The 21,213-nt window shown below is 41.6% G+C and overlaps 1 protein-coding gene across 2 annotated transcripts; it reads right to left on the reverse strand.

Annotated features, from left to right (window-relative positions):
- Positions 1-755: 755 nt before the first annotated feature.
- Positions 756-18,525, reverse strand: ZC3H12D (zinc finger CCCH-type containing 12D). Of its 2 annotated transcripts, XM_067294751.1 has the most exons (7): positions 18,471-18,525; positions 13,668-14,107; positions 8,134-8,273; positions 6,818-7,052; positions 4,919-5,025; positions 3,227-4,146; positions 756-827 (listed from the first exon to the last, which is right to left on the reverse strand). In XM_067294751.1, exons 2-7 carry the CDS (start codon positions 14,048-14,050, stop codon positions 813-815), a joined length of 1,800 nt encoding a protein of 599 aa, XP_067150852.1. In that variant the 5' UTR covers positions 14,051-14,107; positions 18,471-18,525; the 3' UTR covers positions 756-812. The 2 variants fall into 2 exon arrangements, with proteins under 2 accessions (XP_067150852.1, XP_013813120.1); XM_013957666.2 differs by lacking the exon at positions 756-827 and having other exon boundaries at positions 2,158-4,146.
- Positions 18,526-21,213: the final 2,688 nt, after the last annotated feature.

The raw sequence follows: 21,213 nt of genomic DNA on the forward strand, positions 1-21,213 counted from the left end.
GGACCATGCTCATTTTCCCTTCTTTTTACATTGGAGGAAGCACTGTTGCACAGGTGACTTCTGCCCATGACTTTTCAGTGAAATATTTGTATCCAGTTTCTCTAGCCAGTTATAAAGGACTGCCTCTATGGCTTCCTAACTTTTGGGAAAGGGTGAGAATAGGGAAGGGAAGAGGATTTTTTGGTTTTTTGTTTTGTTTTGTTTTTAATCTTAAGATTCATTTGGCAACTTTGCAAGGAAAACAGTCTACCTCCGGGAGGGTTGCTCCCACTACTTTAATCTTCTTCTGAAAGAGTCTTGACAACCAAAAAGCATCAAGGGCTTTTTAAGTCTCTGAGCCTCTTGGGATTTATGGATTCGTTTTCAACTTGGCAGCAAGAGCTGGACTCAAGTGCATCTCAGCAGAGATACCACAAACAGCAACAGCCTTTTACAATGTTCATGAAAAAGCTACCTCTTCCTTTCTGTTAGCAGCCCCTTCCCTTACCCCATGGGCTGCTAAAGCCAAAAAATAAATCCTACTGTCTTGGAAAGCATAAAAGACTCTGCAGCACAAAGTTCTGAGTCCCAGATGCTTATTCTGTGGTGAAATAATGAAATGGTTTGTGCTTTCCGTGGGCTTTTAGCCAATGGCAGAGTTGCTCTAAAGCACTCAATGACATAACACTGCTGCTGTGCTGCCCTTGAAACAGAAATTTCATGAGAAAAAGCTCACTTAGGAGAAGAGCCAAGAGAAACCAAGTTCTGTTCAGCACCAAAGTTTGATTTATTTTCTCAGACACTTTCTTAGCAGGATGCATGTTCTAAGTATTTTACTGCAAGATTCCCTAGTAAATAAAAAAGAAATGAAAGCAAAATAAGTTATTAAACATCAAGAGAGTTGTGAACTAATAACAAATCTGTTTAAAAATGTTAGGGAATTCCTGTGCATTCTCAAAGAAAAGGAGAAAAGCTTATGCACACATCTAATCTGCAAGCTGAGGACACTACATAAAGGTTATCATGCTAGTTTTACTATATATTTAAATGCTTTCGCTATTGATATATGTAATGTGCATATCAGATGTAAAAAATGTGGATGTGTGTGGTTATAATCACCTCTATTGCTGTGTGTGCATTTTCTGAATGTTGTCATTCAGAACTTGCTCTATGTGAGAATGTGGAAGGTATTTTTTCACTCTGCATCACACTGCTTTGTGCATGTGCATATGTGTGCACCAGTAGTTTGGAAAGCTCCTGCTACAAGTAGTTTGGCATTCCAATGAGCCTGTACTTGCATAATCACAATATAAGCACTTAACCCAGGAAATGTTTCTGGACAGTTTAATGTGTTGAAAAAACAAGCGGTGCATTGTTTTTTCAAGCCTACAAGCCTATTTCAGAGCAAATAAAGATGGTTGTAGTACTCAAATGCTTTTCAAAGCAATTCATGGGATATTTATTGCATGGTTTTCTTTTAATGTCATTTCTAATCTTCATGTATTATGCTGTGGAAAACTTATAGACTGAGCCATTCTCATGATCCAAAATTTACTAGTCTGAACCAGGAAACTATCGGAAACTATTTATAATGACTATAATTAGTGGAAAAATTGTGACACTTTTTTTTTTTTGTGGCGAGAAGTCATACATCTCACAACTCTAACAGAGTTTTTTGATGGAGCCAATTACCCTGTGAACAAAATCAATTCAACTTACTTATTTCCTCAAGATTCTTTAAATAAACTAAGCTGCTGCTGGTTTCCAGAGGGAAACAGGCCAAAGTATCACTGCTATAAAAAAGCATCATGTGATAATGTCACTAAGGTAAATTACTATCCCTGAGTCACCTTTTCCAAAATACTACAATTCAGAGGTGTCAGCCTGCTGGTGCCTGAAAGAGAGCTATGTTTAATTTGTGCTTAGGAACATCATCACTGATTGCAATGGTTCTTCTGAGAAGAACCTAATAGTGATACTCTGCAAGGTGAGAGATTTTGTAAATAGCACCTGAATGTTGGACTTAATCAAGCATTGGTGCAGAGAGGCATGGAATAAAAGAAAGTTGAAAAACACATTATTCACAGGATAAAGTGTGCTAAATGTTCATTTTATGTGTTAGAGTTTTTAAAACATGTCACACTGACATACTTAAACTTTGGTAAAATGCCAAAACAACCTTAATATTTGAACAATAGCCTAAAGAATTCAGTGGAAAATGCAGAGGCTAGCAGCTTCACAGCTTACGAAAAATCAAACATGTCCCAACAGAACACAGTTTAAATGTTTGTAATTATAACCAGCTGTATTTCTAGACCATATTTGGTAATTAACCTTTAATTCAACCATTGGTTTCAGGTTCACTGAAATAGAAAAATTTATTTATTTTTCTTGCCATCATCTGTGTTAATTCAGAAAAGAAGACAACCCTGAGCCTTTGACCCACATCAGGATTTATGCTAAAGATGACTTTCCCCATTTGAGTTACGTTGTGCACATTCCCTGAAAAATTTACCTGCAGTTGTTTCCAAGCGTACTGGAGTACCTCTACTAGGAATTTAGTGGCATCACAGCATAGGTTTATAAACACTAATCCTATCTTTTGCAGTTCACTGATGTAGGGATGGGCCTGTATGACATAGTTCCTTCAGTAATTAAAGACATTAGACACCTTCCAGCAGACAGCACAGACCAGTGTTAAGGGAAACATGCCAATTTACTACTTAAGCTAGTTCAGAAAGCTAGTGATAATCAGCCCATAAAGAGTCCTACAAAGGGACCCTTTGGGAATGGCTCTTTTACAGTAGTTGAACTCCCTTGCTAAGACTTTAAAACTGGTCTAGTGTTTCAAGGAACTGATGATCTTTACCATACTGAAACCAGTCAACAGTGAGATTCAGTGCTGTCAGCTCAATTAGCCTGAGCCCTCTCATTGGCTTCAAAATGACTTTGCCTTGATTCATACTCTGGAAGACAGGACAGCACACACTTGTAAGACGGGGATGCTCCGATGCCCCATGCAACACAGCTGATGGGTGCTTAACTTGTGCTGTTTGAACTGCTATAACACCTTTCAAAGCCTTTATAACACTGAGTTAAGTGTCAGAATAGCAGCTCTGTCCCCAGGACTTGTGCTTATGCAGAAAGGTTTAATTGGGAGGTTTCACAAGTTTCTGTGTCTTTGATTTAGTAAAGTTAAGCTGGCAATATCCTTGAAATCAGGGTGCAAAGCCATGACTTCATTCACCTCATCAGAAGGGAAAATGGAGCGCAGCTCCCTGTGGATGTTTGCTTGCTGGCCAGAAGGTGGTCTTGCAGTGCGGATGGGCCAGTAAGCAGCATCTGGGTAAGTGTATGCTTTCTGGAGGAAGCCAGGACCATTGCTGGAGTCTAAGAGAAAGGGCTGAGGTGGAAGCTGGCTGGGGAAACAGTGCTGCTGCTGTAGCTCATGCTTGCTGTGGAAGTGAAGTGGGTCAGTGGGTGGCACTGCAGGAGGTGGCATGTGCTGAGCTCTGTTAGGGACATACTGGCTCTTCTGACCCAGCCTTGCTGGCACTTGCATGCTGCAACTGTGCTGAGGCCAGCTGTGGTCTGGGTGTCTCCCTGCTTGAGCAGATGGAAGTATCATCTGATGGAAGCTGCATCCTGGTAAGCAGCTACAGTCCAAATTATGGTGGTGAGGCATCAAGTACAGATTGTGCCTGAGGTTGCAACAGTGATGAGGACTGTCTGTCACCTCCCGGTCTTGAGAGGTACATATGGACCTCTTTTTACGATATGTATCATCACTGATCGATAATGCTGACATCTTTTCCATGAGCTGTTGGTCTCTCCATAGATCTGGCTGTAACAACTGCTGGTCCATTTCCACTTCAGAGTTTGGGCCACGGGCCCAGGCACCAGCTGACTGCTCATGGTGGCTCCCCTTGGACCACTCTGCACAGCAGGAATCCCCTGCACAGCTGCTGGCTTCTTGCAACCTTTCTGTACAGGCAGCGTGAGGTATATTCTCTCCTCCAGTCCTGTAGGGAAACTTCTCTTCCTCTTTCCCCAGGCTTAATGAGACCTTTATTTTGGCCCTGAGCTCATCAGCAACTGATAGCTGAGCTTGATGTGGTCTTTCTGGGTGGTAAAATTTGCATTTATTGCCGTAAGTGCATTTTTTTCCTGAAAGAACCAAAATCAAACAGGAAATTGTTACTAGCAGTAAAAGTTGATTAACACACTTACTACTTTTCCCTACTGTACATTTAACAAGGGTATGGTGAGCACAGACAGTGAAGAGGGGGAGGTGCTGTTTTCCTCTCTCACTCTTTTGACCCCAGATTTAAATGTTGCTGACCTAAATAGCAGGGTGAAGCAGCAGTGAAAGGAAGTAAATGGCTCAGAGTTTTGCCAGCAACCTGCCGTGTAAATCAGCATGAAGAATTAGTTGAAATTCATTTATGTTCAGGTTGCTGCACTTGCAGATGGGTTAGGAGACCTATTTCTACAAAGGGCTGCTTTAAAAAATGGTGTAAAGATTTTCGCCTGAGAAAACCTCAAGTTACTGGAAAGTTGCTTGGGGAGGAAAAAAAGAAAAAAATATATTTGGATGGCATTTCCTAAGTGTTAGGATGCAGGTCCACACTGTAATGTGTAAAGCATGCACAGCCTAAAGGAGTCAGCACAGGCACCACGCTGGTTTTGGATGCTGTGAATGGGTGAGAATGAAGGAGCGGGAAATAGCTGGCACCTTTGCTGAGGCTGAAAACCACTTAAAGGGGAGGGGGGAAAAGGCACACTTTTGAGCAGCTCTGGCCCAAGCCTCTACTGCATGAAGCCTGAAGTAGGAGAGCATGTGGCAATGACACTTTCCCTTCCCTGAAGGAAGGCATAGCTGAGAGGCAAGGCCCAGGAGGAAGACTGGTAACAATTCACAGCACTGCAAGAAACCTACCATATGGGCAAGGTTGCCATTTTGGTTCAGGAGGCACTGGCTTTTTGCTGAGGAAGTTATTAAGAGTGGGTCCATGACGGCCTAACGGGTCATCAGGAGGCATAAACCTGAAAAAGCAAAGGGTGCAGGAGTAACAAAAACACCTTGAACTTTTGGATCTACACTGTTGTCACAACTTATTGCACAAACTTAGGGCAGAAAAGTCTTGTGACCCTTTCAGAGTCTGGTCTCCAGGAGTTAGGCTGCATTTTTAGACATAGTGTCCTCCTGCTTGTCAACCCCACAATACTTCAGAAGTTTGTGTGCCTGTTGTTCTTTTCTATAGACTTAAAATAATTGGAAAGGCATTGAGGCTTGGCATAGCTCTGGCCTCTCAGCAGCCAGGAACATTGCAATTTCACTTCTTTTTTCTCTGAAATAGCAGAAAACATTATGCTAACCAAATTCTTCATCTGTATTCACAGCACTGTGGTCTTCACTGGTCAGCTCACTCCCACCACAAACATATTTTCCTCTTACTAAATACTTCTCAAAGAATGGTGTTTAAAGCCACCACTTAATTCAGAGCTAGAGCTGATCATTCACCTGGTGTAATAAATGTGCCAAGTCTTTTCAACGATTCAGTAAGGCCTCATGCTACAAGATCAGGAACATGCTCAGATAAACCATTCTTCTATGCTAGTACCTGAATGTGATGCTTCAGGAAGAAAAATAATTAGCATCTGTAGGTTCGTTTGCAAATTAATCTTGGCCACACCCATCTGTGCAACGATTCTCTAGTTTTCTGTTAAATATCACTGGGCCATTGCATGAAGGGATATAACAACTAGAAGGGAGGGGAGGGGAGGGGAGTCAGTCAGGGAATTTGTTTATCTCCATAATGGAACTGAAACCTCTGGCTCCAGGCTGTGGTTTTTGAGAGATTCCCAAAGCTGTACAGGAAGGTCTCTCTGAAACTATTCAAACATGCTTTGCAATAACAGCTAGACTTTCTGTGGCAGGGGCTCTGAAAATTTGGCAATCCCTACGAAATAAAAAGGAAAATATCATATAAATATTTGTAACCTAGGGAAGTAGTCTTTTGATAGTTGGAGATAACAGAGTGGACCTTTGAGAAAAAGAATATGTTGATGTTTAGTTATTGCATTTCTGTAAACAGTATCAGAAAATTGAAATTCAGTGCCAAGTACTTCCATACAGTTTTGGTGGCTAGAGAACTGTCAGTGCTGATCAAGTGTGCTGCACTTTGAGGTGGCTTCTCAGCTGCCTTATTAGCACACATTCGACTTCCCTGAGTGAATTTCCAAGCTAAATTGACAACTAGCATCTCTGTTGCTAAGAAACTCAGACAAGGTTAGTATGTACAAACTAAACAGCATACAGTTCACTCTCATAGACACAGCGTGAGTTTGTCAATGAAAACCTCCCTCGGTGGGGATGATTAAAGGGTCAGAGAAACCAGGTTCTTATTTCCCTTCTTCTAGAAAGTTAAGATTATAAAAGCATAGGAACAAGTGCTGTTCTGTCCTCTAGGGGAATTAAAAATACTGCCAGGTAGGCAGCCTCCTCTCATTGATTTCATTCTGTTATACTGCTATGAAATAGAATGGGAAAGATACTACGCCTTGGGTTAACATCACAAATTGGATGGGCAACAGGCAAAGCTGGTCACTAACATTACCATTCAAATAGAGAAGTTGACTGAGGAACAACATAGGGTTTTAAGACCAAAGCTGGGGAAGCAGAAACTAGCGAAGAGGGACAAGAAAAGTTGCAGTAAATTCTCCTCTCTAAAATAGACTCCTGTACTCTGATACTGATTAGAGCTGCACTGATGTTTGAGCCAACTTGGCCCACAATGCTTAAACCTAAGGTTACTTAACAACAACTTTCTCTTACCTGTTACTGACAAAAGAGTACATGAGTAGTCGCTGCTCAATGAACCATTTCCACTCAGGGTTTTCATTTTGGAGATCCCGGTAATGGTCATTGGAAACAATGACTCCATCTTTCTCATAAGCAACTTTAACTATATAGCGATCATCATAGCAAACCACCCTCTTGCCTTTCACCTTCCTAGATGGGGTATACACAAGAATCGATTGCTTTTCAAGCTCTTCAAGGATGTGCTGATCTGGTGGTGGGGGTGGGCAGAAACAGAAGGGAGAAATGAAAGAAAAACAAATCAATCAATAATGAGCAAGTCTCAGTCACATGCTGGAATCCTACAGGAATCTAAAAAATGTCTTGATGCTTTAGGATACTTTAAGAAGTGGTGTGATTTTCAGATGCACTGGCATCAAGTGGATGTTCAGCAACTTAAATTCTAGGTCTTCTATAAAAGCATCTAACCATAAATTTTAAGATGCTTTTCTTTCTCAATTTTTAAATCTTGTTCATGAAAGGATGGCTTGAATTCTACACCAGAGGTATTCTGAACCCCTGTAATTCATTTTATATCCCAGCAGATGACAGAAGACTCCCTCATACCATCCCTGGTATGAGTCTTGCTGGGAGATAAAATATGCCTGATTGATTGATAGAAAAAATAGTCCTCTGCCATTGAGGACTTCTTGTCATTCCTGCCTATCGCATTGTAAACATCAGAGCTACACAGAAAGGCAGATCCTGAGTCTTCACATCTGTAGCTGCAATCACATCTCTCTGTCATCAAGCTCCTGGCACAAATTTTGCAGATCTATTTCCACACAATGTAAATCTCACCACCCTCCACATACTTCAGCTGATGCATTTCTTTCTTTCTCCCAGAAGGGGAACCTATATAGCTCCTGTATCAGGGTAATAGGCTAACAGAAGATAGTCATACAGCAGTGAACACTCGAGATACTACTGCCTTTGGATCACGTGGCATGTATCTGCTCAGAAACAATGTCATGGTCTATGGGCTGCCCTTAAAAGCTCTGCAGTCTCATTGTAACAAACTCATTCTTCTGTAACTCAGCTGGCAGAAACTTGTGCTTTTGAAGCAGAGAGTTCCAAGCGCTGTAACGAAGGTTTGTATGCAGTTCTGGTTGCCAGCCAAGATCATGCATGTGGCAATAAATTAATGACTAATTTAAGCAGCTCAAACCTTATACACAACTTGCAATGTGCTCGTCTTCTTTACAGGGCAAAACTACACTGGACTCTTCACAGCCCCCCATCTCCAAACTGCACCTAGCGTTTGCCAAATTATGCTTGGGATGCCAATCTACCTGCAATGGGACTGTCTTGTCGAGGGGGTTCCTTTCTCCAGGACGGGACAAAAACCTTGATGTATGTGTGTCCCCTCCGTCGGAACCAATCCACGGCCAGTTGGATCCCCCAGCAGGAGAATACTTCTTTGTTTCCATGGCTATAAAAAGGGAAGTATGGTGAGGCAAAGTTTTCAGGAAGCTTACAGAGTTCTCTCCAACTGAATCAGGAATGAAAAGGTAAAACAAATAGCTTTTGCATCATTTGCCAGTTTCCAAGAAAACAACACCCCGTCCTGAGTAGAGTGCCCTGAGTGGACAAATTCAAACACTTCCTCCAGGGAACCATTTTATCTGAAGCAGTTTGGATACTTTCAAAACAGAGGTATTCCATCCCCAGTTTCTGTGACCTAAGCCTGTTGCTTCCATCTGTATCTAGATGGACTTGGATCTTAAAGTAGGAGCAAGATCTTAGGCTGTCAGACCCTTGCCAAGACTTGCCTTGCCTTGCCCCTTAATGGTGCAAGGAGGGAGAGTGTCTTCCAATATCAGCAGAAACCCATGAGGTTCTCCCATATGAAACAAAATATGGGGATTTTCCTCCTCTGCAACAGTAACATATGTACAGATTTTTATGTTCAAGATGTCAGCAAGTTTGATTACAGGTCATTCTTCTGCTGCTGACCTCTTTTGGAAACAGGAGTCAAACTATGGAGGAACAAGGATTGTGAAAGGCAGGATGGGAAATATGGAGAACCCAGCCAGAGGCACAAGAAAAGGGACAAGATCCCAGTGGAGACAGCCACAGATGCCTCAGCCCCATGCCCTAGTTGGCAGATTGTCTTGCTTGCACCGAGGGGTAGGAAATCCCTGGGATATGTGCTATAGCAGAGGTAGGCAGAGAAATTCCAGAGAATTATTAGTATTCAAAACAAGACACAGAAAGCATCCCCAGGAAAAACAATTAGAGATGGTGGCCTTTCTAAGTTTCTTTGTCCTTTTCAAAGTTCTTACTGCTCGTCATTTTCTCATCTAAAATTTGACTACAGTTCACATGTAAAGGAAAGTAATTTATTAACCACCTCTGCACAAGGAAACAAATACACATGTTCTGCATCTAGTCATCAGGAGGAAAATAAATTCTACACAAAGGTCCTGAAATGAATAAACACCCTCACAATATCTATAGAAACCTCATCCTTGTACTTTGAGCTTTCTGGATATCTCCACAATCTCACTCATGCTTTCACCTTTGCAAAATATACATGTAATGGCTCCTTTGCTCAATATTACACCTATCTACAGTGACAGAATGAGTGAGAAAGATGTCTTCACTCTTAAATGCTTTCCTCCCCCCAAGTAATTCATATCTAGATTCTGTTCATCAGCCTCAAAATCAAAGCTCCGTTTTACATCTAATAAAAGTTATAGTGCTGTAATGGTGACCACAAATGAAAAATAGTGCAGTTTGGAGGAAGAAAGCTGGTTATTTATTAACTGATACTCAGGCAATAGGAAGTTTATAAAAACAAATCATACCTATAATAAATTGTCTGAAGTGCTTGACACATCTAATTTCCATTCCAGAACAACTGCTTTGTTTGTTTTCAAAGGATAGGTAAATACTTCAAATTCACCTAGACAGGTGAATTTGAAGTTCAGGTGATTTCTTCAAATAACTGCCTTTGAAAGGAAATCTAGGAACATCTTTAATGCCAGGAAATAAAGTTCAGTAAATCAGCAGCCTGCTTTAACAATAACTAGCTGTTTATATAACCTTCTCAATTTTAGGAAAGTAAATTTAGATGTACCCCTAATGCAAAGGACAAAACAATCAAACATAAGGTATTTGGTCAGAAAGACAAGTAAAACAAGTGAGAAGAGTCATCTGGAATTGTTTCTTAGTGTTATCACTTAATCCAATTGCTGATACATTGCTATGGCCAAACATGGGGGGAGAAAAGCTACCGTTTCTACATCTAAAATATCTTATACACATATTGTGCACTGCAGTATTAAATATAAATGAACACCAATATCTGCCTTGCAATAGAACAGGGGCTTTAAATCTTTTCAAGTCCTGCATGGTGAATTTATGTTGCCTGACAACAGATTTGCCTTGTTGGTCACCTTTCCAACACTGTCTCACAGTCTGTGGACCATGACTGACCTGTCATAATTCTGTCCTCTCTCTCTCCCTCCTGCCAGCAACACCGTATATCTTAGTTGTGTTGTAATCACCAAGACCTATCTCACAGAAACCAAAGCAGCAATTTGGCCTGGCTGCAATTATGCTAATCAGTCTATACTTAGGCTAATGTGAAGTTGTTTCTTTTCTTTACTTATGCAATTCCAACCCTTTTAAAAAGAAAATTAGTCAAAACACCAGCTTTTTAAAAATACAACTGACACAGTATAAGATACGTCTAATCATGGCACAGTATAAGATACATCTTTGGCAGAAGGGAAGCAATTCAGCCACTGGTACTGCACTACAATTTCCCAGTAACCTGTACCTGGAGATATGCTTTATTCAAGCTGGCTAACAAACAGCATGCTGGTCTCAAGTTTTTTTTTTTTTTACTAATGAACAGCAATAATGGTTTACCAGGCACCAGCCTAAGCGGACACTAGGACTGTATTCTAATTTTGATACAATAGGCAATCACACCCTTCCTTCCCCTAGCTGCAGTTGTATTTTTCCACCTTCCTACAATGTTTTAGGCTTGGTGAGTGGGAAGCATCAAGAATCAACACTAATTCACTCTAATAAGAATATAGCCAAAGTAGAGGAACTTAAGAGTCTACTTCAGGACTCAGCTCACCTAAGAAAAAGCCTCTGTCCATATTAGAGCTTAAAAATTAGACATGACTGCAAACACTAGACTAGATGATAACTTCTTCATGTGCGGTGAACAGGGTTATGACAGTTCCCTCTTAAGTTTTTATGGAGAGCCTGATTGATTGATAATTGCTGACTGCTAAATCATTCAATTAGTTTATTACCTTGGGGCATATAGATCCTTTTCAAAACCTTGCACCCTGCAATGGGCTTTCAATGCCAACTCTGAAATGTTCCATAGACACCAATCCCAAGGCAGAAATACAAAAGCTCAAGATGTTTTTTCTCCACACAGGCAACCACCTTTTCAACATTTTACAGCTTCATCCGTAACTTGCTGCTTCTCCTGCACATTTTTTGTGGTTGATGATGATGATGATTGATGATGATGTTTTTACAGCAGGGAAGCATAACCACCTTTTTTCCTGGCTGTGTTGCAAACAGCCCTTCTCCATGGGATAGCAGCAAACCAGGAATATTAAAATGAGGATACTCATTTTACTCAATTCACCAATCCCATCCCATTAGCCAAAGGCAAATGTCATTCAACACCACTTTGGAAAGGCATCTAGGACAGGAAAACAGCTCTCTCCAGGCTGTGTCAGTTCGGCACAAAGCAACAAGCTCAATAGTCTTCTCAAATGTTGCAAGAGGTCTTTATCGGGCCTTTCCCAAGACAGAGGTTGGGGATGTTTGAGAAGAGCTCTAAAATATTTGCCTTTCTGAAACTGAAAACTACTTAGTATTTCACTAATTCTTTTTAGGTGAAAGACAAGGAATCCCCAGGCAAACACCAGCCTCCAATAATGTAGCAGGCAAATATCACTCTGTCTTATTTGGAAATTTTCTGTTCTACGAAACGGATTTTAATTTTACATGCCAAAAGCAGGGGTGGCTCCTTGAACACCTGTTTCGAGTATGTGGTCTAGGAAAGCAATATGACACGTTAGGTCAAGCCATCTGCTGCACGTACCCATAACAAAATTGGTTTTAAATAATTTCTGCCTGGCAAGTGCATAAGCAAGAGCTGGCACAGTGGGCAGGATGGTACAGCAAGCAGACTAAAGCACTGTGAAAAATGGAGCTAGGATGGGATTTCGCAGAGTAATTAAAGTGGCCCGTGAGCCACCAGACTATTCCGGGCCTCCCATTCAGTGGCAAGAGGCATATCTTCCCTTCATTCAGCTCAACTGGCGTATCTCCTGCCATCTTGGGAACCATGTTGGTCTCTTCCTTGTCCACCTCTGCCTGCTCTAAAAAGCCTGATAAATCAGCCAGGATGAGGTTGCGCCAGGAGAATTGAGCACATGGTCCGTCACAGGTATTATTGCCCTTAAAATGAGAGGGTAGGCGCCCAGCTCAGCTGCTCTGTCCAAAGGCGTGATCGCAGAATCCAGAGAGGCAACAAGGACTCTGTAAGGAGGGGTCTAGGGCGAAAACGCAAATGGACAGGAGATCCCAACACCTGGCTCCTGAGCTCATGGCTCAACCAAGGCTAATTGACTGGTGTTCTCCTATGTATCTGTCACTCCTCGGTCTTCTCCATCTTTCCTACCTGTGGACTGCCCTGCCTGAGAATCCCCTCATTTTTGGATGGGATTTCTCTTTCCATCCAGAAGATGGCATAATTTGCTTAGTGTCCAGGGTCAGCTGCTCTGAATATGCTTGTCCCTTTTGCCCTCTGATCAGAGGGCATGGGATCTTATCACACACTGAAGATACCAAATGAGGAAGCCCTCCTCCCACTCTATTCCAAAATGCAAGGACTGGCTTGGCCCTGCTTGGAGGAAAGGGAAATCGACAGGGAAAAATGGTGGTTACTCAGTGCATTCAGCACTCTGGACTGCCAGGCCTGAGAGGGGCTTCTGATGGTTCATATTGCTCAGGTAAATAGAGGCCAAACCACTACCGCCTTTGGACTTCCCATCCACATAGAAATGCCAGGCTCTACATCAGTGAGAGTGCTTTTACAGTGTCAGGACATACATATACTTAGGAAATATAACTGGCCAGGATGAATTGTTATGACACTTCCCAGAAGCAGAACTATTTAAGGAGGAAATTAGACTGTTTAGTATGGAAGTCAACCATCAATTTCCTGATATTCCTATAAAATGAAGCCAACCCAAAACCCAACAAAAATACACAAGCCAGGGACCTTGTTGGGATGGGCTTGCAAGTCAAAACAAGACAAACATATTTTTGTTAGGAAACACCACCAGCTGTCTTTTTATCTTCCCTCTCCGTCTTAAGTCAGTTAAGCTGTTCTGACTATCTGGTCATCAGTTTTTTCCGAAAACACCTCAGCATATAGATTTAGAGATCCTGGGTACCGATTTGAAAAGGCAGTGAAACATCAATGATGAACTAAAAGGGAAACAGAGCTGCTGAATCATGTTGCTATAAACAATAGTAGTTAGCTAGCTGTTAACTTACAAAAGGTCAAAACGCAGAGCAAGCCAGTGATTGCTTTTGGTGCATGTATTTATGGGCATAGAGACAGAAGGGTTAATATAAGCTCTGCCTCAGCAAAAAAAAAAAAAAAAAAAGGGAATAAATGGTGGTTCATATATTGTTCACCAAATAAATACATCAGTGCACTTCCCACCTAGAGGGAAAAAAAAAAACAACCACCATATTTCACACCATCAATCAGCTTTAAAATTCAAAAGCTACTAAGGAAAAGAGATCCCCTTTAGGAATCAGAGCTTACCTCATTGCAACATTGCTGCCATCGATCACGATGGATCTCAAGTGACCAGAGGAATCACTTCCATCTTCACCAAGCCACAGTGGCATGTCTGGAACGCTACCTGATCCACGGGCGACCAGTTTTAGTGGGGCAGGCTGAACCTGGATCTCCAGAGCTTGAGGTTTTCTCCCCATCCGAATCAGCTCTTTCAGCACATCATCCTCCAGAGCCTCTTGGCCCAGGCTCTCTAGCACTTTGCAGATGTCCTGCTTACCATAGCCCAGCTTGCAAAAAAAATCCAGCTTGCTCTGGTGCACTTCCACTCCTGTTGTAGGAACTCTTCTGGAGCGTGGTGGTACTGCCTTGCTAGAAAGTGAGCTAGCCAGTGCCATCTTAGGAGGCATTTACGTGCCTTTCAACGCAGTGTTCCTGTCTTCACAGCCTCATTCAACATGCATCAGCTTTAGGTGGAGGAAAGATCAGAAATAACAAAATGCAAGTGTTAAGAAGAATGTACAATCATCATCTCAGTTATTTGTCCAGTGTAAAACAAAGGAACAACCAGAGTAGCTGTCTTCCCTCAACATTGAAGCATTTTTCTGGTCCACTCTTATAAATAAGAGCACTGAAGTGGTACATGCAAAGCTTGTCATACACCAGGCATTATGTCAGACAGGTGTCATCCTACTTTATGAGCTATGCAAGTTTCTCTGTACATATACACGTTGTATGCGTAAGTTTGTTCTTCAAACTTATCTCACAGGAAATAATGATATAAAAGACTGTGTAACCGGGGATTTTTCAATTTGCTCAGTGCGGTTAATGAATGATATAGATAAAAGTCTGTCAAATGTTGTTGGATGAGCTCAGATGCCATAGCAACTTAAAAAAACCAGCAAATTTCATCAAGTGATTTAAGTAACTGTGTTATTTGCAAAGTAGCTTGGAACTCTGAAAGTTTTTTTTTTTTTTTTTTTAATACTACATTTCCTAGTATATGCCTATAAGTTTATACACAGTCATACTTACGAAATTCAGTCAGTCATCTGTTCCGATGATGCCTGACTTACTATTTTCCTGTTATTTTCTATTTCAGTGAGGGTTTTTATATACAGAGAAGCAGCTTGTTTTCTGAAAGCTTTTGGGTAGTGGCTGGAAGCACACAATTGTGGTTTCAATTTCACTTAGATTCATTGTCAAGAGAAATTGGTAATTCTGAAATGAGTGTGCCAAAGTAGCAGCAAGTATTACTCAAGCTTCTCCAGAACTTCACTATATGTGTTTCTGGTCTGCCCAGTAAATGAACATGATGGGCAGCCCAGGCAGGCATACCCAGAATTGCTTCAATCTAACAAGTGTGACAACAGAAGGACATATGCAGTGACTGCTCATCCATCAAGCAAAATATTTTCAGACATGGTTGGCATGCTTGCACTGAAGCTTCTCTCAAATCTTCTCTGCAATTATTAGAGCTACCTGGATTAAAGCTAGGGCTGGTACATCTACCCATGTGTAAAAAACTAGTGTGGCCCACTTCCCTTCACTGCAGCTCCATCCACAGTGGAGAACTGTGGGACTAGTTTAGACAGCTCACCAGCAAAGTCCAAGCTGGTCAGGGAAGAAGGTGCAGCAAGCTCTGAAGAGCTCTGTGAGCCAGCCAGCCCTGACTCCTGAGGCTCCCTTGTCTACAGCATTGGAGAACCTTGAAAAATCCCCCTCCCAGGGCCACCCCTGCCAACAAAGGGTCTCTGGGGCCACTGCAGTCCATCTGCAGTTCCCTCTGTTATGGTTTAGATAGTGTGTGATGGTACAAGCCAACGTTAATAGGCCTAATAATAACCAGTATATGAAACAGAATTAACTGACAAAACAATTATGTTCATTACAAGCCCAAAGCCACAACCATACTCCATTCACATACTCCCCCTACCAGCCAGCCCTGCACACAACTTTCTTATCCCCTCCCTCTCCAGCTCTCATCTGCCACTTCTTCCTTCTCTCCCACCCACTCTGACCCCTGCTCTTCCCAGCACTGGGCCACCCCAGGAGCTCAGAAGTTGCAATGGCCTTGAGGAAGACATGGGTGGACTAGAAATAAGAAGATGGGAGAACATGAATGCAGCTCCTCCCCACAGCATTAAGAGCCCCCCTCGAGGGAACAGGGTGGGGCAGAGGAAATCTAGGTTGGGTTCGGTTAATTAGTATTTGTTTAACCAATAACAGGAAAACCCGATTATTAGTTAATAACCCTACCTACGACTTCGACTTTTACTTTTCTATATAAGCTTGTAACTTCAAGGTATTTTCTGTGGAAGAAATTTGGAACTCAATTAAAAATGATGAATAGCATCAATAAAATAAAGATACCTTGATTATGCTATATACAAAAGAAAAAAGCAGTTACTATGTGTATTTTTCCATCTAAACAATAGCCAGTTGACCTGACTGTTTTCCCCACACGCTGTGTGATCCATAAGTTGGTTTTTTTACATCTAATCCTTATTTTTAATTCATGGACTGAACATGAAAATGAGCTTTCCTGCTTTTCCAGTAGTAAACTGATTTCTTAGCTCTGAAATAACTAGTCACTGAACTGAAATATATTAATATTTTTGTACCTGAAAAAAAGCTCAAACTATAACAGCTGGGCTAGTGATGTAGCAAACCCTACTTTCAGGGGTTAAGTCAGTAGCTCCAAACACTTCAGTCAACATGTACTACTAGAACTTTTTTTGTCTAGATTATTTAATAAATTATTGTAAATGAAAAACTGAAATGATTATCTGTCCTCAGGTCTAAAAGAAAATACTGAATGAATAATTTAAAAAGTCATCACTATTATTTTTTAAGCCTTTATTTCTACTCATTCTGTGCCTGACCTTACATATCAGAGCAATTTCCCATGTTAGTATGATGTTGTGTTGTGTATAAGTTTGTCCTGGATTTAAAAGGAAAGTAGGTGCAATTTAATTCTTGAGAATTTTACCAGATTTCTAAACGTAGGGGGTATAAAAGCCACATTTGCCTCTCACTGTGCACCGAACAGCCCCTTTCTGAAGAACTCTTAACCACATGTGAATGTTTGCTGAATGGAGGTGGCTCACCAGAATGGGTTTTCTAACCCAGGGCTAGCCCTGCTCCAGGAAGCCTCGAATGTGCAGTCTGTGCGTGCATCCTTTCCCCCGAGGGGCAGAGACACCATTTTGCGAGGCTTGGCACCCTCTGTGCAAGCAATGGACCCCTTCAGCTTGGCAAGCTGGGGCAGCTCATGGAAAACACTGAGCTCTGCCCTGCGACCTGGGGTTTGCACCATGCAGTATCAGCCTTCATCAGCAGTGTGCTAGCTCTGTGAAGTTAACTGCTGGATTTCTGCTACAGCTTGGCCAAGTATTAAAAATGAGCAATACTGTGACTGCAGGGTTTTCACCACAGAAAGAGCAAGTTTGAAAGCCTGAGATAAAAGCCTTGGTTACAGCTAACACTAAGGTCCCCCTTATAAAGGCAGAATTAAATGATAATAAAGTTATTAACTTACACTTTAGTAAACAATCAATAAAGTGAGCAAGTCCAACAGGTCATTGGTTGCTTATAACAAGCACAAAAACATATGACAAGAGGAGAAACTGTGTCACAGAGTTCAGTAGAAATTGTAAAATCCCATTTAAAAACCTTATTCTTCATTTTCAAACTACCTGTATTTCTTCTCCTGCTTCTGCTTCTGCTCCCCCTCCACCAGATAACTCTACTGGGAAGCTGCTCTTGTTTTTCCTCCTCTAATAATCAAAGTCTTCTCATTTCCAGACTACATTTATCCACAGGTAATCATGTGTTCCTATGTTCTAGCTTAAAAAACAGTACTCTTTCTACAGTGTTCTTCTTCTCACTTCTCACATACACAAACACAGCTAGAAGGAACATCTAGCTGCGACATGTTTACAAAAATACATAGTGACATGTTTACAAAAATACAATCTCAATCCTAACATTTTAGGTATAAAAAACATTGACCAAGAAGTTATGAGACTTGTCAAGATCTTCTGTCTTTTCCATCTGTGGACAAATTTGGAAGATCAGAAAACAGTGATTTGAAAATTTTGTAAAAGCTTTCCAAACAACTATTGGTTATATTCTAAATCTTCTGCTTAAACTACTTTAGAAAATGGGTTTTGCCGAGTCTTTCCACCAGCTACATACTCCATTTGCAGCAGTAGGAGCAGGAGCAGATCCCTTCAGGGCACCTGTTTGAGCAACACCTCCAACTGCCTCAGGCCACAGAACCATACATAAGGATCAGCTCGATTGAGGGGGAACAGGAATTTCTCGAAGCTCACACAGAGGCCCTCTCTGGCCGAGAGGGGACCAGCCAGGGAGGTGGCTCCTGCCCCACTTCTGAAACTGTGGGGCAGGACCTGGTGCTGGTCAAGGTAGAGCAGGTTTGAGTCTTTTCCGAATCAGATGTGCACGTGGAGTAAGGCCAGGAGCACAGGGACAGCTCCATGCCATGGCAGTATTCCCCTTCACACCTTAGATCTGTGCTGCCTCTTCCTCCTCTGTCCCCCAGAACCAGGTCCCAAATCAGCTGAGTCTACAAGCTCATTTGAGCTTTTCCATGAGCTTTTTCTCTGAAAGAAGTTGGGTTACTGCACTTTCAGATAAATAGGAATTTTTACATTTACAAATTACAGAGATGCACATAATGTCTTTATAACAGACTAGTGATTTATCATCCTGATGGCTGAAAACTGAACTGCCTTTTCCTTCCCCACCTTCCCTGCTGCATTTGCTGAAATAATAGAAGCAAACGCCACAGAGGGCTGTACTCACAGGCGGTCCCACTTGCTCTGCATGTTACCTGACAGCTGCTATTTCAGAGTCCCAGCAATATCGTCCCACCACCAGTGTGCCAAAAGCTGGATTCAGAGTAGTACTGAGCTCACAAGGAAGTCAGCCTGTATTTAGAGACTTTATGACAAGGCTGATGTCAACTGAAAGCAAACAAGTACAGTGAGCAGGTTAGAACTCATTCTGCAGGAAGGTTTTACTTCCTCATTTGGCTGGCTGAGCTTTCATTTAACTGTACAGGTTGATAAACTTTCACTTCATTTTTCAAAAGAAAAAAAAAAAAAGAAGAGGTTCCCAACTCTATTCTGAGTCACAGGCAAAGGCTAGTCAAATCCCTTCCGGCAGAAATCCACAGTGCTGGGCAGTCAGAAAATGCCATCTGTATTCTGGGACAGGTGAAAGGTTTCCAGCAAGGATGTTTTACCAAATTATTTCAACTCCCCCCCGTGTCTTGTAAATTCTCGGCCCTCAGAAGAATAAATAAAATAAATAAATCAACATTTTGGTGAGCACCCAGTATTGCACAACCTCATTCAAACACATCCACATCTGGGAGGACCTGGTCTGCAAGATCACAGTAAAATATCTAACAAAAAATAACCTAACTTATTGGTGCCTCAATTAAAAGAGCAGACTTCAGAGAGACGCGGCCTGTCCACGGCAAAGACTGACAAGTGTTTCCCAATAGAAACCTGAGGTTTTCTTCTGCTTGTTTATTACCTTGCTGCAAACAAACAAATGCCCCAAATCCACTGGAGGTAGAAGGGAGGGTTCAAGAATCGAGGTGGAGTTAACCTCTGGGACACTTAAGATGCTGCAGACAGCTCGGCTTGGAGCACTGCCCTTTGCACACTGCTTCAGAGGGTGGGGGTACAGCACTGCAGAAGGAAAGCACCTCTGTCGCTATCCCAAGGACTTTTATCAGAGCAGGCCTGCTCTTTTCCAGCCAAAACCTCCTCCCTGCTTGCTTATTTTGGGAGAAGAATCAGGAAACAACAAAAAAAGAAAATCTGAAAAAACCTTTGTCACGTCATGCTGTTTCATCCATAGAAGGAGGTGGTTCCTCATAAGCAACCTCACCCTCGCTTCCCTACTTGTTACCATATGTCCAATCAGTCACAGAATAAAAGGGCAGCACAGACAACCTGATCTATCCTGCATACTGCTGCTTCTACAAGCAGCACAAAACTTGTTCTGATCCAGGATTGGGCAGGTACAAAAATGGGAAAATGTTCCTAAGGCCAAAGCTAAACAAACTTGCTAGTTTTCTACTACCCAGAACAGCTATAACAGCAGAATATCCACTGCCTTTGACTCCGTTGCCCTACACAAAGAAGAAGGATTTTCTTTGCTCAGTTCTAAATTCACAGAATGCCAAATACCTCATCGCAAGACCACCACTAAGAAGTACTACTGTAAAAGAAAGAGAAAGCTGCTGAGTTATTTATAACCTGGGAAGGCAGAGCAAAGCATATGAAATTGCATAGTATCATTTTAAGTCCGACTTCTCCGAGAAACGTTCTCCTCTATTACAGAAATAAGAACAAACCAGAGCTTATTAAAAGAAATTATAAGAAAATCAAGTAAGAGAATTTCGCACTCATTTTTCATTTGTAATAAATGACTAAACTAAGCTATTGTAAAAAGCCATGAGTACAAGATTTCAACATTACTCAAACAGTAGCCAACCTGGAAGACCTTTACCCTCTTCCTGAAAAATCTGTTAGGTGCCTTTTATTTAGGCATTCACTAGTAAGACACAGTAGACCATGCAAAATAAAGGATCGTATTTAATTTTTAAAAAGCAAAAATCTCTAACCCTTTTGCTCACCAGCATAGATAAACATTGAGAGACCAGGGATGTGGTTTCATAGACACTTCCTTTCTTTGCTGTGTTTCCTTGCAGTGACAAGCACACTGAGTTCTTCCAGTGCGAAGATTTATTGCTTCTCGATTATATTGTTCTGTTCAATAGGGAAACAGATAAAGCTGGGAAGGGGAATACACCCACACTAATGGATGTTCCTATGCTAAGCTTCAATTTGAGAATTTACTGTGTTGTGAAACAACTAGATTTTCATCAGAAAGAATTATTACCAACCTCAAAGCAAAATAGCCTTGTTTGTGGCTGCTCCTGCATGCTGCATGGGAGACAACCAAGCATGCTATTTATGTAGGTTCTCTGTGCAATACCGCTTGCCTGACTGTGCTAGACTTCAGTATGGAAAAACATTTGCTTCAAACTGGTAGCGTGGAACACCACAGGTGTTTTGATCCACACACCCCAGTGGGTTATTTGCTTTGCTAAAGGAAACATTCATTTATTGCATCACCAACAGAGAAAAGCATTATTACTGTCTTCCTCATCTCAAAAAGTTCACCTGCTGGGAAAATCAAACAAATAAAGTAGCTGTAGTATTGCAGTGAAAATTCTTTGGTCCCTAACTAGCAGAAGACAGCCAGGATAAAGCAAGCGCTTAATCAAATGCCGTTCCTTTGCCAGAAGTATTTTAAAGACTTCCATGAACTGACACTTCCCACTATAGAACCTGGGCAGGTATATCCCCTTACTGCTTGCAGCAGGGCTTGGGGCAGACCTTCATGCCAGACTCCCAAAATTTAATCTCTTGGTTAGCCCTCACTAGAACAAGAAAACATTGCTATCCAGTAGAAGCTACCCTCCCAATTTTAAATGTGATTTTTACACATTAGGCAAAGCCAAGAC

Source organism: Apteryx mantelli, chromosome 3 (genome assembly GCF_036417845.1).
Source record: "Apteryx mantelli isolate bAptMan1 chromosome 3, bAptMan1.hap1, whole genome shotgun sequence".
Lineage (NCBI taxonomy): Eukaryota > Metazoa > Chordata > Aves > Apterygiformes > Apterygidae > Apteryx > Apteryx mantelli.

Coding starts and splice junctions, on each gene's coding strand:
- ZC3H12D (XM_013957666.2), bottom strand. CDS start 14,050: ATGCCTCCTAAGATGGCACTGGCTAGCTCACTTTCTAGCAAGGCAGTA. Junction 5,026..6,817: donor TACTCTTTTGTCAGTAACAG/GTAAGAGAAAGT, acceptor TTGCTTTTTCAG/GTTTATGCCTCCTGATGACC. Junction 4,147..4,918: donor ATGGCAACCTTGCCCATATG/GTAGGTTTCTTG, acceptor TGGTTCTTTCAG/GAAAAAAATGCACTTACGGC.